Source organism: Lepidochelys kempii, chromosome 8 (assembly GCF_965140265.1).
Source record: "Lepidochelys kempii isolate rLepKem1 chromosome 8, rLepKem1.hap2, whole genome shotgun sequence".
NCBI classification, from domain to species: Eukaryota; Metazoa; Chordata; order Testudines; family Cheloniidae; genus Lepidochelys; species Lepidochelys kempii.
The window spans coordinates 22,360,121-22,378,644 of NC_133263.1; the positions used below are offsets into that span (position 1 = coordinate 22,360,121).

General features: G+C 50.2%; 1 protein-coding gene across 3 annotated transcripts in view; it reads left to right on the forward strand.

Moving 5' to 3' along the window:
* The window catches only part of PPARGC1B (PPARG coactivator 1 beta), a 95,590-nt gene that overhangs the window by 64,773 nt on the left and 12,293 nt on the right, over positions 1–18,524 (forward strand). The window contains exons 3-9 of one of the 3 annotated variants that reach the window (XM_073355846.1): positions 4,937–5,149; positions 7,204–7,320; positions 11,397–12,579; positions 13,590–13,626; positions 14,320–14,384; positions 15,445–16,237; positions 17,658–17,733. In XM_073355846.1, the coding sequence (XP_073211947.1) occupies positions 4,937–5,149; positions 7,204–7,320; positions 11,397–12,579; positions 13,590–13,626; positions 14,320–14,384; positions 15,445–16,237; positions 17,658–17,733 (2,484 nt within the window). Of the gene's footprint in view, positions 1–4,936; positions 5,150–5,179; positions 5,233–7,203; positions 7,321–11,396; positions 12,580–13,589; positions 13,627–14,319; positions 14,385–15,444; positions 16,238–17,657; positions 17,734–18,524 lie in introns of those variants that run through there. The other 2 variants (XM_073355848.1, XM_073355847.1) reach the window with 2 other exon arrangements.

An 18,524-nucleotide genomic window follows, 5' to 3' on the forward strand; every position in this document is an offset into this window, starting at 1 on the left:
GCATTTGGGGGGAGGCGCTCTGGATTGTCTAATGAACAAGTAGGAAGTGGCCCACTCAGGCCACTCATGGGTCACACACAGGATGTTAGTTCACCCTCTCTCCCCCACAGCACTGTCACTCCAGACTCCGCTCCACTATTGTGCAATCAGGAGGTAGCGTGGCAGTGGATGGGTGGGACACAGGGCTGGGAGTCAGGAGATGGGTTGTGCAGCCCAGCTGTGCCACTGGCTTCCTATGTGACCTTAGGCCAGCAGCTTTTCCCTGCCTCAGTCTCTCCATTTGAAACGTGGGGAAGATGAAGGGTGTTCCCCATCCAGAAGGCTTTGAGGTCTATTGTTGGGCAATGCAGTATTAGTGCTAAGCTTTATCTTTGTCCCTGTGTGTGTCTGTGCCTGTGGGTATATAAACGGGGGTTAGGTGGGTAGGCGCACCAGACTGATGGTTGTAAACAAACACCTTGCTTACAAAGTAGAGCTGGACCCAAGTCACCAAGTTTGGATCCAGAATCAGATCCAAATCCAGACTTCACTGACATTTGAGGTGCTTCTTACAGACACACAAATTCATCTCTGGATCTGATCTTCCAGTGCAAGGGGCATGCTGGTCCAGCGTCCTGCTTCTGGTCTCTCTAGTGCATATACACTAGTTTGCAATAGAAAAAACAGAGTTGGTGCTTTTAAAACAAGTCAGTGGGGTGGCCCCTTTAAGAGGCAGGGAATTTGCATGTGAGAGTCACAGAAAGCCATAGAGTCAATTGCTGGATTTAAAAAAAAAAAGAATGGATTGCTTTTGTCATCAGCACTGACATTTGCAGTGACGTGCTAAGAAAAGGTACTCAAACCTCATTCGGCAGGGCGTCTAGTAATCGACACAAGAGGTGGGAAGGAATCACAGGACTGCATGGAGTAAGGGCACTTTTTCCTGAAGCATCAGAGATAGCCACTGCTGGAGGTGGGACAAGAGACCAGCTGGCCCATTGGTTGGATCTGGTGTGTAGCTAGAGGGGGATTGCGAGCTCTTTGGACACACTGGCTGTGTCTCCCGCAGAAGCATCTGGCACCACCGCAGGCAACACCTCTAGGCACTTTAGGAGGAACATGGTGGTAGGTTACAAGTACTAACAGAATGGGGGGAAAGGCAGAAATGGGCAGCAGGTCCCCTCCCTTCTGTAAATACCTGTCTGTCTATCTAGATAGCTAAGGTACTTATATGGTCCCCATTACCAAAGTATCTGAGCGCCTCCCCAAACCCCTGAGACTTAGGGCAGGGCTATTATCTCCATTGTACAGAGGGGGAACTGAGGCACAGAGAGACTAAGGGACTTGCCCAAGGTCACCCAGGGAGTCTGTGGTTGAGCAGGGAATTAAACTTGGGGCTTCCAAGTCCTAGGCTAATGCTCTAACTGCTGGACCATCCTTCATAGAATCATAGAATATCAGGGTTGGAAGGGACCTCAGGACGTCATCTAGTTCAACCCCCTGCTCAAAGCAGGACCAATCCCCAATTAAATCATCCCAGCCAGGGCTTTGTCAAGGCTGACCTTAAAAACTTCTAAGGAAGAAGATTCCACCACCTCCCTAGGTAACGCATTCCAGTGTTTCACCACCCTCGTCGTGAAAAAGTTTTTCCTAATATCCAACCTAAACCTCCCCCACTGCAACTTGAGACCATTACTACTTGTTCTGTCATCAGCCACCACTGAGAACAGTCTAGAGCCATCCTCTTTGGAACCCCCTTTCTGGTAGTTGAAAGCAGCTATCAAATCCCCCCTCATTCTTCTCTTCCGTAGACTAAACATCCCCAGTTCCCTCAGCCTCTCCTCATAACTCATGTGTTCCAGTCCCCTAATCATTTTTGTTGCCCTCCGCTGCACTCTTTCCAATTTTTCTACATCCTTCTTGTAGTGTGGGGCCCAAAACTGGACACAGTACTCCAGATGAGGCCTCACCAATGTCGAATAGAGGGGAACGATCACATCCCTTGATCTGCTGGCAACGCACCTACTTATACATCCCAAAATGCCATTGGCCTTCTTGGCAACAAGGGCACACTGTTGACTCATATCCAGCTTCTCGTCCACTGTAACCCCTAGGTCCTTTTCTGCAGAACTGCTGCCAAGCCATTCGGTCCCTAGTCTGTAGCTGTGCATTGGATTCTTCCGTCCTAAGTGCAGGACTCTGCACTTGTTCTTGTTGAACCTCATCAGATTTCTTTTGGCCCAATCCTCCAATTTGTCTAGGTCCCTCTGTATCCTATCGCTACCCTCCAGCGTATCTACTTCTCCTCCCAGTTTAGTGTCATCTGCAAACTTGCTGAGAGTGCAATCCACACCATCCTCCAGATCATTTATGAAGATATTGAACAAAACCGGCCCCAGGACTGACCCTTGGGGCACTCCACTTGATACCGGCTGCCAACTAGACATGGAGCCATTGATCACTACCCATTGAGCCTGACAATCTAGCCAGCTTTCTATCCACCTTATAGTCCATTCATCCAGCCCATACTTCTTTAACTTGCTGGCAAGAATACTGAATACATGTCAGTGCCACAGCTTCCTCTTGTAGCTGTGGCCTTGACATGCCCCATCGCCTCTGGACTGGCAAGGAAATGTCCCCTTTCCCCTAGGTGATGGTCGCACACAGAGAGAAGCCTTGACTCTTCTTCTGCCACTTAGCGACGGGCCTATATTGGAGTCCAGCTCATTGGTGCCTGTAAGCAGCCAGTTGTGGATCTTGGCACTGGTTACATTTTTTGGAGACTTTTAAAAAGCCCCAATATTTCTGAACTGAACCAGAACAGTGCTAACGTTCTGGCCTTTAAACTGCGCTTCTGCTGTGCTTGAAAAGGCTCCAGTGCAGCTGACAGGCCTTCATCACGAGATGCATATTTTCCACTGAACTTCCTGGGGAAAAGATAAACAGAACAGAAATATAAGAGACAGGCCCGTTAGCAGTGAGCAGGACACAGTGAAATGTATCCCACTGAACTTCTATGCACAGCAGCCCAAAATGGAGCATCCTGGTGCCTTTTTCCTGGGTCTTGGTGTAGAAACTTCTAACAGGGTTAGCGGATTGAAGAAAAGAGTGTTTTAATTCTCATTAGCAGGTGCTAATGTACATTTGGGCCTCATTGTAGACCCAGATTTATCCCTGTGCTACATGCAGAGCTGCAGTTATCCTACTTATTACTGCCAGTTATTTATATCAGGAATGCTACAGTAAATAATCCCATGGAAATGAATCCTCCTGAAGAAGTAAATCCGGGTCACTGCACTTATTCCTTTTCTTATGTCCAGCATTCTAAGGTTTTGCCCCAATTTTGGCCTTTGGCAATATGGTTGAAATGATGGTAGTTACAACAGGGCAGGGGCCTCAGCAGAGCTGTGTGGGGAGTCCAGACTGGAATAGTTGGGGGTCAAGGCTGTAGGTTGGGATTGAGGTGCATCAGCGGAGTGGAGTGTGGGAGTTCAGGTCTGGAATAGCAGGTCAGGACTAAGGTGTCTCAGCAGAGCTGTGGTGGAAAAGTCTGCGGCCCTATCAGGTCTCTTGTGCAGATCAGGTCAGAGTTTAATAGGCTTGCCCTCTTCGTTTCCCTAGAGCCAATGACAGCATCTTTCTCTTCAAAATATCTGCATGCAGCGTGACACAGTGTCATGACATGTGACAGTACAGCCTCAAGTCAATCCCGGTATTACCACCCCCAGGCATTCAGAAATCATGAGGCAGGAGCCAAAAGCATGAGAGTGGCTTAAAAATCTTGAGTTTACAAAATAATAATACATATTGGGTTCTTTCTCCTTGCTTTCTGATTTCTGAGCCTTTAGCATTCATGCCAGTCTCATTTTCAACCTTTTCCTACAACCGCAAAGGCTAGAAACTGCCTTAGTTTTCATTAAAAGCTGAGAGACTGATTCCACTCATCGGGGCTTTAAGAATTAAACAGTGCTTACCAAAAAGGCCAGCAGTGGCAATGCTGCCATCATGCAAGTGCCATTCCTGCGCTCCCCCGGATCCGAGGGGAGGGGGTCACAGACTCCCTTCCATTGCACAGCCCTGAGCCTAAGCCCTCCCCATACCCTTCTCGCATTTTGCTGTGTGCTCCTCCTCCCCACCCCTCTTAGCTCCGGTGCTGGTCGGAAGCAAGAGAGCGAGTCAGGTGGAAATTGTGGCCACAGTTTCATGCCAGCTGCCCACAAATTGAGGAAAGAACAAATCACTGTGTGTCCTTCTCTGTTTTCAGAGTGTCTAAAATACACCCAAAACGGGAAGGGTGGAAGTTAGTTGGAGAGGAAGCTGCTCAGCAGCTGCTGATTTAAAGGGGGGATTGAGTTGGGCGGTGGGTTTTTTTGTAAAGACACTTGTGCAAGTTTGATTCGGAAGGATACAGCCAAGCTCTTGCAACTTAAACCACACCCCCCCACCCCCAGTAGAGAAATAATATGCCTGTTCAGAGATGTGCAGTGAATCCAGAAAGAATGCATCAGTCTGTTCAAGGAGTGAGCTTTCCGTGCACCAAGCCCAAGTAAATTAATTTAACAGCATTCACTTGGAAGTGAGTGTTCACTGATGGTTGAGTAGGCCAGGATCTCTCAAACTGGCTACTGTAGGGCACCTACACTTGGAGCTGCTGAGGCCAGCCGTGGCAACTTGCTGGGAATCGGAAGGGCACCATAAATTGGCATAAAATGGACCAGATTCCAGCCGCTCTTGGGCCTGATTCTGCTTGCACCCTGGGGCAAATCGGGAGCAGTCTTGCTGAAGTCAGTGGAGTAGGACAGATGCAAACCTGGCATCAGCGCGGGAAGAATGAGACCCCTTTAAATAATATGGTGGGGCAGCTTGTGGGAGCTGTAGTTATGCCCCCTCGAGGTAGCCTGTAATGGAAATGTCTGCTGGCTCTCACTGCTGCGTGCAAATCTCTCTTGCATTTCAGATAATAGACAGTGAGAATGAAGCACTGCTGGCGGCCCTCACCGAAACACTGGATGAAATACAGGAAGATGACATTGGCCTGGCTGCCTTCCGCACTATGGAAGAAAGGGATGTGCCCAACCACACCTGTGCCTCGCCAGCCCCTTCCCCCAAACCAGTCGCCCCCACCCCGGGGGGGCCACCTTTGGCCCCTGAGGTTGATGAGCTGTCTCTAGTAAGAACCCACTTCCTACTGTTTAAGGTGGATTTGGATGAGCCTCTGATAAGCCGGCTGCATGGGTATGATAGGAAGCAAAGGTCTGAATCTTTTCATTATAGGCTTAAAACTCTTAACCGTCGATACAAAGCATATACCTGTATTGTATACGTATACATGTGCCGTGCCATCACTGTCACCTCCATCACCATCCTCATGGGAACAAGCTGATTGCTGCTGTGTGCCAAGGGCAGTGGGTGTTAGCAGATGGGCATAATCCATTTTCCAGCTCCCCAAACCAGGGGGGATTTGGACTGGGGCCTCACTTCATGTGAACCCCACCACGGTTGGGCTAACGGGATCTCATTGTGGCTCATTCCTACCTCCACTCCATCCCAGAGCTCCCCATCATTCCACTGCATCCCAGTAGAGCACCTGGGAGCAGTACCCAGCCATTTCCCCTGATCCCCAAACCTCTATCCATAGCCTGATATTTCTCCCTCCCTTTCAGGGTGTGGGCTGAAGACGCCTGCCCTAAAGGAGGCCTCTCTGTGGCTTTGTGAGGTTTCTGGCTTCCAATCCCACCTCCAAGTCTTTTCCATGAATCCTGTGCTTTGTGCTTCCACTCCTTGGAACCCAGCTTCACTCACAGCTTGAGCAGGAGAGCCCTGGCATTGCTGCCAGGTGGTACAAAGCTTGCTGGGCCATATATAAGAGCATCCCTGCTGGTCTGATATAACTGAGCTGAGTCTGTAGCTCACTCACCAGCCAGAGCACTCAGTCCATGGGGGGGACCCCCTTACCTCTCTGCTGTGTAATGACGGAAAGGCATGGTTTATATAAAAGTGCATTGCGGCATCTAGTGGTGAAAGCGTGCATTTCCACTTCACACTAAAGTGCGTGTGTGGGGGTGTATATATCACACACAATGTGTATGTGTATATATAGGATGTATACGTTGCAGGGGGAGAGCACTTATACTTATTATAATGGGAAGTGCACAATTAAGCCACTGGGCAACCCCTGTTGAAATTTCACTGCAGAACCCAACCAAGATAGCAGAAATGCTGTTGGGTGAACCTCCCACTTCAATAACCATTGTCATGGGCCTGGTCTTAAAGGGGCCCCTAAATTTGCAGGCCATCTTTGAAGACCAAGCCCTAGATATTGCACTTCTGTACATTCCCACAGAGCCTAAGCAGTCGCCTTGCTATTGATCTAAGCTTCAGGACTAGCGCTACGCGTGTGGAACATGGAATGTTTTTTAAAAAATGTTTTGGACAGAAGAATATGCTAACCCTGTGATCCGAAATGTGTATGCCATGATGCTGTGTAACCTAAGGAAATTCCAGCTCAGCTGTTGTCACCAGACCCTCTTGATGGGATTACAGTGGAATTCACATCAGAGTCACCTTGGGGGAGATCACCAATAAATACTTGACACTTACACAGAGCTTTATACAGTTTCAAAACACTTTGCAAGCTGATTGATTAATTCAAGCCCCTTTGGATCGTTACTGCCAAATAATCCTTGCATGAGGACTCATGTGAGCTGCCCAAATCAGACGCATACATAGAACTAAAATCACCATCTGAAAAGGACAAAATTGTTTTGGTGGGTTATTTAAATGCCCCAGCAGTTTGAGTGACTATAATAGGACGTGGCATGGTGTACAATGCAGTGTGGTTTTGGGCAAGCAAATTCACCTCTTTGGGCAGCCTTTCCCCATCTTGCAAAGCTACAGGGGTGTTATGAGCAGCAATGTGTCAATGCTTGTAAAGTGTTCTGAAGACATAAAGCACTTTCACAGGCTATAACGTTCTTTACCTGCAGCCAAGTTGCATGCAGAGAGGCGTGAAATTCTTTCTTTCTTGGTTCTATGACCCTTACAGCTGACATCCCCAGCCTGAGCCAAGAGCAGATGCAGGCACACCAATGGTTTGTGGCTCTTGGCTTCAGTGACTGGATATCACTGAACCCCCCTCACATGTGTGCAGTAGAGGTTAGCACGCGATCGATCGCTGTTCGCGCTGAAATTCCCATTCTTTTTCTCAACACTTCTCTTTTTTAGCTGAAGAAGTTGCTTCTTTCTCCGTCCCACATGCCTCCAAGCTGTGAGGCTCAGAGAGAAGGGAGAGCACGACGCCAGGGGCCCCCAAAATCCAGACCCCAGCGACCCTGCACAAAGGTATTTCCCATCCCAGCTGCCATGGCCCTGTCCCAGCAGGGAATGCTAGGGATGCCCCCGCCTGCCCATCTCCTCATCACCCAATCTCAAGACTGGCATTCAGAAAACAAGCCAGCCAAATGATGGTTCCATGGAGGGATAAATAACCTCTGAGTGAAGCTACTGGGGGATAATGAGCCCTGGGGATGAAGCTGGTGGAAAACACACTTGGTCTAAGAGTGTCACGATCTGAAGGGGAAGGGAAAGTGCTGTGCATGGGGAAATAGTCTGTCTCAGTGTGGTCTGTCTAACCCCGAAAGGGTTCTGGAGAGACCCTAACTACCCTTTCTGTGCATTTGGGGCAGCTTGTTTGCAGCGGGGCTGAGGGTGAAAGCCTCTCACAGTTTCCCTGAGGTCAGTTCTTTGGAGTTCTGATTTATAAAATCCCCCCTCCTTCCCAATAAATTATAGTAGAATTTGCTCTTGGTTGAGTTGACTTATCCTGGGGAGAGCTGCAATCAAAATTGCAGAGCCCAAACCAATCATTCAAGCTAATCCCCTGAAATTCAACACCAGCCACCATCAAAGTTTTTCCATTTGGATAATGGAAATTGTGTAGTGCATTAGATAGGTGGACTTAGATTGCCTGGGAAAGGTAGAAAAATTTCTGCCAGTGAATTGTTCCATATCAGCTGCAATGTGGGAAGGACTGTTGTAAAAAGAAAGAGCTGGTGTTGTCACGGACCCCAGCTACAGCGATCAGCTGTGTCTGACGGAATCCATGTAACCTGCCTATCTAGCGGATCTCTCTAATAGGTTTCCATCGTACCTGCACTATTTTCTGCCACATAAACTGAAGGGTGAGAACTGACTCTGCTCAGAGGCCCAAGAAGAGCAACCACAGCATTTGAATGTGTTACCGGGGCTCAGAGAGACGAGGTGCGTGAGGTAATCTCTTTTATCAGTCTAACTTCTGTTGGTGAGAGAGACGAGCTTTCGAGCTATGCAGAGCTCTTCCTCCCTGTAGCTTGAAAGCTCGTTTCTCTCACCAAGAGAAGTTGATCCAATAAAAGATATTACCTGATATTATCCCACCGTGTCTGTCTAATATCCTGGGGCTGACACAGCTACACCACCACGGCAGACACAGTTGGGCTGGTTGGATTGAGTCGGTGACGAGAGATGCTAGTCACTCCTCTGGAGTCAAGTGAGTGCTTTAGGGCTTCAGCTGCCATGCTAGCCCTGCTGCAGGGTGAAGGAGATGCAGAGAGCCTGAATGGTGCAGGAAGGAGGCTCTGTATCCCAGTGCCTTTCTCCTCTAGGTAGCTGGTGCAAACTCAGCCCAGGTCAGTTGTAACTAAAAGCCAGTTCCATCTGCTGGCTCTTGGGCAGCTTGAATGAAACAAATTTTGGAGCGGGATGCTCAGTCTGTTCAGACCAGAGAGACCACCATGTCAGTGATGGGCAGCTCGACAACAAAGTCAAGCATGGAAGGGCTATGAAGATGGAGCTCCCTCATTCAGAGAGGCGCTCTTAGAAGGCTGAGGTTTGCCCTGCATCTGACTAGATATGACATTCCAGGGTGCAGTCCAGACCAGAGAGGGGCTGTGCTAAACTGCAGATTTGCCTGGTCTCCTGGCTGTCTCAAGACTTTATATGTAAATTGAGATAGGCACACATTCCTTTGTTTAAGATAGGCCTGCTTGACAAGTTTTGCCTAATCAGGACTACGTGAGTTTGAACATGTGCCACTGTCAGCATTCAGGGGGAACTCATAACTTTGCATATAATTGCTACACACATTTCACCATGATATTACTGACCAGCAAGTTACTAGTTTTCAAATGATACCTTACAAGGCATATTTTGTACAAAGACTATTACAGTAGTAAGAAAAGGAGTACTTATGGCACCTTAGAGACTAACCAATTTATTTGAGCATAAGCTTTCGTGAGCTACAGCTCACTTCATCGGATGCATACTGTGGAAAGTACAGAAGATCTTTTTATACACACAAACCATGAAAAAAATGGGTGTTTACCACTACAAACGGTTTTCTCTCCACCCCACTCTCCTGCTGGTAATAGCTTATCTAAAGTGATCACTCTCCTTACAATGTGTATGATAATCAAGGTGGGCCATTTCCAGCACAAATCCAGGGTTTAACAAGAACATCTTGGGGGAAAGAGGGGGGAGGAAAAAACAAGGGGAAATAGGTTACCTTGCATAATGACTTAGCCACTCCCAGTCTCTATTCAAGCCTAAGTTAATTGTATCCAATTTGCAAATGAATTCCAATTCAGCAGTCTCTCGCTGGAGTCTGGTTTTGAAGTTTTTCTGTTGTAATATTGCAACTTTCATGTCTGTAATCGAGTGACCAGAGAGATTGAAGTGTTCTCTGACTGGTTTATGAATGTTATAATTCTTGCCATCTGATTTGTGTCCATTTATTCTTTTACATAGAGACTGTCCGGTTTGACCAATATAGTGTGCAGGTGTGAATACAGGGGTGCATTCCATCGCATTAAGCCACCCCAGTTCTCTGGCTAACGAAAAGCCTGTGGTTTACAAGATGGGAAGGCTAGCACCATTGACCATGATGAATTGGGATCAAGGCCCTATGGGCGTGTCTGCACTGCAGCTGGGAGGTGTGATTCCCAGCATGGGCAGACAGACTTGCACTAGCTCAGCTTGAGCTAGCATGGTAAAAAATTGTGGCCTGTGCCCGAGCTCAGAATCAGGGCGTTGGGTGGGCCTGGATTCAAGCAACCAGTCCAAGCTGCCACTGGTGCCGCAATGTCCACGCTGCTATTTTTAGTGCACTAGTTCGAGCAGAGCTAGTGCAAGTCTGTCTGCCTGGGCTGGAAATCACACCTCTCAGCTGTAGTGTAGACATACTCTCTTAGGCCAAGTCCATTCCCTCATCCGTTCGCAGCCAGTTCTCATAATCCTCCCAGAGGCATCACTCAGAGGCTGTTCATCATCCCTGTCTGTTCCAAAGAAGGAAAGCAACCTTCATCCACTCTCCCCAAAGAGCAAAGGCTCCTTGGCGCACTGCCTTGCCCGACCCATGGTCTCAGCTCAGCAGCAGGGGCCCAGGCAGCAGATGAAGGAACCGTTGTTATGAAACGTTCACGTGTCTCCAGTGAGATATAATGAGATGTGATTCGGCCCACTCAGCTGGCTGTGATGAAGTAGACATACCTAGGGCAGAGATCTCCATAACCACCTTGAGGACACATCCCAGTAGACTACTGAGGCCGGATGCGCCTTCTTTTATTGCTAACAAACAACCCCTGAAACACTGCATTGTTTGCCAATTCTTTGCAGGGATGACTGAGCCTGCCTTAGTAACGGTGCACTTACCATGTTCGGAAGGGCCTGGGGCTGGAGAGCTGGTCTCACTAAAAATTACTCAGCCCTGGTTTAAAAGTGACCTTGTGAACCCAGGCAGAGTGGAGCCTGCCTAATGGCAGACCATGACTGGGTGTGTAAGAGGCAGAGGGGACGGGAAGCCACTGCAAATGACTGCATTTAGAGCAAGGATAATACACGGAGCGCCAAGTATCCTCAGCCCTTTCATTATCACAGGGACAGCGCAGGTTAATTGTTTACAGTTGTTCAGCATGTCCTAATAAATGTTGTATCCTGTCTAAATCTGGGAACATGGGAACTCGCTGCAGCCTCTGCAGTGGAGACTTTGCTGAGAGCCGAGGCTGGCAGTCTGTGCCATTAGGGAGGTCCTGCTGTCACTCCGTGCTAGCCTGGTTCTAAAGACGTTCAGTGAAGCAACTGCTCTGTCCATGTAACCAGGCAGTGCAAACAGCGGCTCCTCCCACCCAGGGCTCAGAAACAGGTCCTGCGCCCCAGAGAGGGCCCACTTCCTTACGCCGCTGGGTGAGAAAATGGGCCCAGGGTCTATTTCTCCCGTAGCATTGTTTAGTGAAATAACTGGACCTGGCACATGTCCCTAGTGGCTCCCACAGAGTGTATTTCTGCAGGTGGGGAGTCTTGTGATGCACTAGTTAAACAGCCTCATTTTAGGGCTTGGGGGCTGAGTCTGTTCTCATTGGGGCATCTCTCTTCTGTCTCTGAAGGTGGAGGGTCCCCGGGACAGAAAGTTGAGCTCTCTCCAGGCTCAAAGTCGGAGCTGCACAGAGCTGCACAAGCACCTCACCTCCACCACACGCTGCCCACAGACCAAAGCCACCTGGCCGCCAGACGAGCACCAAGGCAGCAGCAGCCGCTCCCCTCTGAGTCACTCTGCAAACAGTGGAGACGACAGCGACTCGAGTGAAGACTCACTGAGCTCCAGTGAGGTCCCGGTAATGCCTCGCTCCTCCAAGGATGGCACCAGTGATCAATTGGCTAGCGAGAAGGCCATGCACACAGTGGTGAAGCTTATCCGCTACATGCATACCTACTGCCTTCCTCCGAGGAAGCTGCCTCTCAGAGACCCTGCAGATGTGAAGCACCAGCCCTGTAACAGCCCCTACAAGAGAGCAAAGCCAGACTGCCCTTTGCAGATACCTCCCCTTTGCAGCCAGGAGAGCCGGACAACCTGCACCTTGCAAACAACAGCCGGCTGCAAGAAGCCTAGAGCCACATGGCCTGAGTTCTCCATCCTGAAGGAGCTACTGGCCCGGGACCTGCTGTGTGACGTGAGCAAGCCATACAGATTGGCCAAACCCGTGTATGCTTCCTTAGTCAGGCCTCATGGCTCCAGGTCTCCTGGAGCATCTGCTCAGGAGGCTGAGGGCTCTCCTGGGAGATATCAGTCCAGAGCCAAAATGCCTCTGGAGAAAACAGAGCTAAGGCAAAGCCCCAAGGCCGAGTCCGAAGCCAAGAGAGAGACCAGCAGCCCAGAGGATGCCACTAGGAACCATGTGGCTCACCCAGCCCAGCAAACCTCAGGGAAAGTGGGACGGAAGCAGGAGAGCACTATTTATGCTGTCCGGCGCTCCAAGAGACTCAACCCTGAGCTCGGCCACTGGCTGTCATTTCTTGATGAGCCTCCCCCAGAGCCACCTGTCCCCAGAGAGGCAGCAGAGAGCCGGGCGAAGGATGCTCTTGCCTCTCGGGAGCCCGCATTGTGCCCAGCCCTGGAGAACTTCAATACAGAAGAGCCAGTGGCAGAGGTGGAGGTGGGCGGTACAGACGAGGGGGACAGCAGGTGTCAGAACCACCCAGAGACCCGGACCCCCCCACTGGGGAGCCCAGTTGAGGGGGAAGGATGTGAGGTGGATGAGAGCCAGCACTGCACCCCATTGCATGAAACAGGTAAGGAATAGAGAGAGTACAGGGGCCTAGAAGTGAATTAACCCCAGCATTGACCTGGCATTGCCAGAACTAATGCTCAAAGGTACTCCTGCTGACTCTGTTCTTCCCAGGCCGTCAGCGCATGAGGGGCTTAGCACAGGCTGAGCTGGTCTGTGGTGTTCTAAGCAGTAGCCCTGCATGTCAGACCCTGTGCGCTCGCTGGGCGGTGCTGCTGCCTGGCTGACGTAGGAAGCATTTGTGCATGTGCCCATGAATGGCCGTGCACTGCAGACCCCAGAGCCAATGGGGCAAACACCAAACTTCTCCAGTGCTGTTGGGTTTTCTCTGTGCAACTTGTGGGGTGCATAGTCCAGTGGGCAGGGCGTGGGCTGAGAGACCAGCTCTGCTATTGGATCACTGTGCCCTTGGGCAAGCTGTTTCCCCTCTCTGTGCCTCAGTTTCTCCATCTTTAAAATGGGGTAGGGATACAGATCCTCCTTTGTGAAGGACGTTGAGATCTATGGCTGAGATCTGTGGCAAAATAAGTGTCAAGTAGTATGTGTTCATCAAAAGACACTGTCTACTGGGTGAATCACTGCAAAACCACCCGTGAAGGATCTCCCCTATTTTGAGGATGAGGATATTTCTCATCCTATAGAATACTTCCCCTCCAGCTGCGGAGCGGGCCGGAGCTCCCCCTGGAGCCCCTTGTAATACTATTAATTATTAGCAGCACCTTAGCATGTGCATGTTGAAAGCGCTGTACAAATGTTATGTGATTAACCCTCACAACGCAGGCAGATATTATCCTGTTTGGTAGATGGGGAAACCAAATCACAGAGAGGCAAAGTCACTTGTCTAGTCACAGCAAGCCGTGGCCAAACTAGGTCTAGAATTCAGAGCTCCTGGTGCCCAAGCCCTCACCTAATCTGCTAGCCCACGCTGCCTCCTCTTTCTGGGTGTGATGCAATCAATCAGTCTGAAGGGAATGCAGCCTGTTCGGTAATTCTGCTTCTCTCCGTGTCTTTCAGAAACACCCACGTGTCTCACGCTGTCCTTGGCACAAACGTAAGTGTAAAATAAAATACCAGCAATTTAAACTGAACCCGGTGGCAGTCTGGGCCAGCATGACTGCCAGGTGGCCTATAGTTTTGCCTGGATGGACACTCATTTTAAATTTCAAAGTTAAAACAGCCAGCCAGGCAAAACTTCAGGACTTTTACCAGTCAGACGAAGACGAGGTGCAGCAGGGAGGAGACATTTGACTAGCTGTGGCTTGTGTTTGAAGCATAGTGTCTTGGACTGGGATCCTAAATGCAAGTGATAGCATAGCTCCAGGCCCTCAAATTCAGGGTAGGTTATGCTTATGGATTTCTCTGCTGAAGTGCCATATGCTGGAGAGAAGATAGGGGGGTACTTCTCTGACTCCTTTCCCTGAAAATAAGGACTTGGAGCTCTGGCTGTGAGGGATACATTTCTGCTGGAGTGTCTCTCTAGCTGTTTGTTCCTCTGTCTCAGCTGGGAGGGAAAATGGAAAAGCTTCAGAGGCTTGGATTTTGGGGCCCCCTCCCCCCATCATGTACTATCCGTGGTGCCACAGAGAGTTGGAGAGGGACACAGTAGGCATCCTGTATAGGTGACATCTCCTCTTCCTGTTCCCCCTTTGGTCGTGGTCTCTGTGCTGCTCTTTCAGCAGTACTCTCAGTCTCTGATGTTCATATAAACACCACCCAGATCCTCTAATGTTCTTCTCCTCTCCAGTGATCCTACGTTTGGGAAGAGGAACTTTGAGCAGGTGCTGACTGTAGAGCTGTGTGGGACTGCCGGTAAGCCACTCATGTAAAGTGCTCCCTTCCTCTGTTGTTGGGATTCTCTCTGTGTACATTGGAAGGTGAGGGGAAACAATACCAAAAATTCAGTGTGAAGTAGTCTAGTGCTAACCGCTTCTAGATATGGTGGGGTGGTGGTAATCTGAAGAATTATTTAAACAGTGTAAATATAATGGATTTTAGTAATAAAAACCTACATTTCTGTAGTGCCTTTCATCTGAAAGGACACCTCAGCACTTTAAAGCTACTTATTTAAGCAATTCAGATACCACTGAAATGCATCCACCTCTGGGGTGGAACATAGCAGCTGTTCAATGGTGCATAGCAACACTGCACAACAGATCCATCCAGGAAGTGAGAAGGAATCCTGTATGAACTGAAACTATGGAAAATACAAGGAGCCAGATTGTACATTCTCCTCTTGAATTTGGTCAGAATCCCAAGGATAAAGTTAACTGTTAATGGGAGCATTTCCATTGACTTTAGTAGGGGTTGGATTAGGCCTCAAATCCTTGCTTTTCCAAAAATTGTTATAGGATTGACAAAGACTATGGGAACTGGGCTCACGACTGGTCTGCTGTTGAGGGCATTTGCCAGGGAAGTCTCCCTTCTAAGCACTGCCCAGGTCCAAATCTGCTTGGCAATCTAGATGTAATGATACGCAACAACTACAGGCTAAATGTATGATGTAACAAGCGCATGGGCTAATTTTCAGAGGTTCAGAGTGCCTGCTGACCTCCACTGTTTCATGGGTGCCCAGGTCCTCTGACAATCCAGTCAAAGGCCTTTCTCACCAATGTGTTTTGAGGAGGAGGCAGGAAGGGGATCCTGTGGGCCTCTCTATCTGCAAACCACTGTGGTGTTGCAATGACCCTCTTCTGAAGACAGGAGGCTAGTAGTAACTATCAGGGAGCCCCTCGCTACAGAGTAGAAGGTTGGTGACTCTCCGTAGAGTTACCCAGACCTAGCTCCTTTTGCCATGACCAGTCGTGGTAAGAGTGGGAAAACTCTGCTCAAAGAGTTTCACTCTTGTGGTTTGTTGTGTGGGGGGGTCTAGGTCTCACACCGCCTACCACTCCTCCGTACAAGCCTGCTGAGGAGGACCTGTATAAGCCGGACATTCCCCATGGGTCAGCAAAGGAGGAAGCCACCATCACCTCCTCCATCCCGGGGCCAAGAACCTCAGCAGTGGCAGTCGACGTGTCAGCCTCCAGGAAACTCATGAAGAAGCACCCAGAGCGAACAGAGCTTTACGCACACCTGAGCCGAGCTGCCGTGCGCCCTTCCTCCTCGGAGCAGCAGGGGGTGCTGAAGCGGCCATTTTCTCGCTCTTTTGGGGACCACGACTACTGCCAGGTGCTGAAACCCGAGGCTACGCTCCAGAGGAAAGTGCTGAAATCCTGGGAGCCCCGGAGCCACACGGAGGGTGAGCACAAGCGAAGAGTGCCAGATGCACACTATCAGGGGTCGGGCCAAGGCAGCAATGAGGGGAAGGGTGAGGTCCTGTGGAAGGAGTGCAGCAAACAGCTCAGAGACCAGGAGATCAGAGCCAGCTTAACCAAGCACTTCGGCTTCCTGGACAGTGCCCTTGAAGATGAGGACACGGCCTTCTGCAAGACCCCCGAGTATGACACTGTCTTCGAAGATAGCTGCAGTGAGAGCAGCTCCCCCGTGGAGGAGGAGGAGGAGGAGGAAGACGAAGAACATTGCGAGCGTCCATTGGAATCCAAGCTTTGTTTGCGCAGGAACCCACTTGCCAGGTCCAGTTTGCACCACTGTTCCCGGAGCAGATCCAGTTCTGGGTCTTCGTGCTGCAGGTCCAGGTCTCCAGCAAACAGACGGACATTCAGGTATAGTTGGGCAGCTGGCAGGAGGGGAAGGGTGGGACTGATGAGTCCCAGCCTGCAACCACATCTCAAGCAAAATAAGTTCTTGGGGGTTTACACTGAGGGTATAAGAGAGGCAGGTGAACAGAGCACTGGCCTGGGCTCTGCCACCAAATCCTTGTGTAACCTTGAGCAAGTCACTTCTCCATCTCCCTGGGCCTCATTTTCCCAGTCTGTCAAATGAGGATACATTTGTTTTCCTCTGTGAAGCACTGAGATGCCAGGACAAAAAGCCGGTGCTAGAGACGTGCCAAGTGATGTTCTCGTGTCAGTGTGACAAACACAAGGACCCCAAAGTGAAGCTGAGGTGGTCCCCCCGACTCCTAGGGAAACATCCAAGCATTCAATCCCAAAGATCACTCAGGTGTTAAGCTTCAGGCGTCAGCCCTGACACACCGTACAGTGCAGAGTTAACACTGAACTCCTCCACAGAGCATAGGCGCCGACTCCATGGGTGCTCCAGGGCTGGAGTACCCAGGGAACAAAAATAGTGGGTGCTCAGCACCCACCAGCAGCCCTGCGGATCAGCTTCTCCCCCACAGTGCCTCCTGCCTGCCGGCGGGCTCTGGTGATCAGCTCCTCTCCCTCCCTCACAGCGCCTCCCACCCGCCACGATCAGCTGTGCAGCGGTGTGCAGTGGGGAGGAGCAGGGCTGGGGTGCGCTCAGTGGAGGGGGCAGAACGGGGATGGAGTGGGCACGGGAAGAGGCAGAGCAGGGGCAGGAAGACACGGGGCAGAGGTGGGGTCTTAGGGAAAGGGGTGGAGTGGTGGTCAAGCACCAGCTGGCAAATCGCAAAGCCAGCGCCTCTGCCACAGAGCATGGGTGTGCAGAGCACCTAGTCTGCGCATGGCATACACTGCATATCAATCCCAGGCCCTTCCAACCATCCAGCCCAGCAGGGGAGAGTTCTGATGAAATCGTCTCCAGTCATTTATTTTAGTTCATTAAAAGTAAGTGATAATACACCAGTGGCTGCTTGGCACTGGTCAGTCAGGCAATGCTTGACCTGTCGGAGGGTGGGTTTCTCTGGTGGTACAAGGAGGAGAATTGGGGAGGAGCCAGGAGCTCCTTGAGAAGGGGAGAGCTACAAGGAGATAGGGAGCCACATCAAGTATCTGTAAAGAATGATTTCCCTTGCGGCTTAAGTCCCGGAACCAGGCCTAAAGCGGTTTGGTTTGGGAAGCCAGGCTCTTCTCTGGAGGATCCACACCTGGCATCAGGGGAGCCTACTCACCAGGAGTCTCTTGGGTTAGAGATTTTTTAAAAGCTTGTGCCAGACATGGCAACTTGATTGTGCCTCTGCTTCCTTTTGACTGCCAAAGCTCCCCCTGCAGGATCCCTTGCTCCGCACTGAACTCCTCTCTCGTGCTTGCTTACAAACAGATGTGAATACAGCGAGCAATGTCAAGGGGGAAACGCGAGCTGGGACCAGATTGAGAAGAGACGCGACAAGGCCATTGTAAGTGCCCTGCAGGCTCCACGGGGGTGCTGTGCTGAACGAGGTGGGAGCAGATGGTTTCATCCTGCTGAAGCCCGTTTAAATCTTGGGACAAAGCAATTTGCAGCCCCTCAATTCATCTCCCACTCCAGAAAGGAGATGGTGGAGTGTATTGGCCCTGGCTGTGGCATTCCTGGGGGTGGGGCCAATTTTAAACAAGGGCGTGGGGAAAAGATAAAGAGCAAGCTATTGACGCTGGCAATATTCAGAATCCCTGGCACTGGAGGAATTCAGAGCACCCTACATCCACTGCACTCGGAATTAGCAATTAGGGCTGGGAATTCGGGGAATACTTGGAATTGCTAAGAGATTATGGAGCTGAGCCTCACTGCATATAAAAAGCAACAGATATACATAGAAAGCCTGTGTGTGTAGTGGTAGTACTTTATTGGTCTTCTGTGTTGCCTTGTACACCCCCCATACATCTCTGGCATTTTTAGCTCAGCACAAGCTGAGTTCCACAGACAGGAATTCTCAGTAACGTTCTCACAGTTACACTTCCACAAGGAAAACGCTGCAAAAGCTGAAAGGATGCAGTAGAAGGATAAAGGAAAGAAAATGTGCATGAAAAGAACTCAGCTGTTTGAGGTTGCTCAGAGAGCTGTTTGCGGAGGGGGGCTGGATCTTTGTTTTGCTTGTGCTCAGAGACTTGGGGGCATCGCCCAGCAGTGGGATTCCCCAATGGGTAATGCCAGGGGAGCAGCAGGGAGGCCTGGTAAGAGGGCAGGCCTGAGCTGCATTGGTTGTGCTTG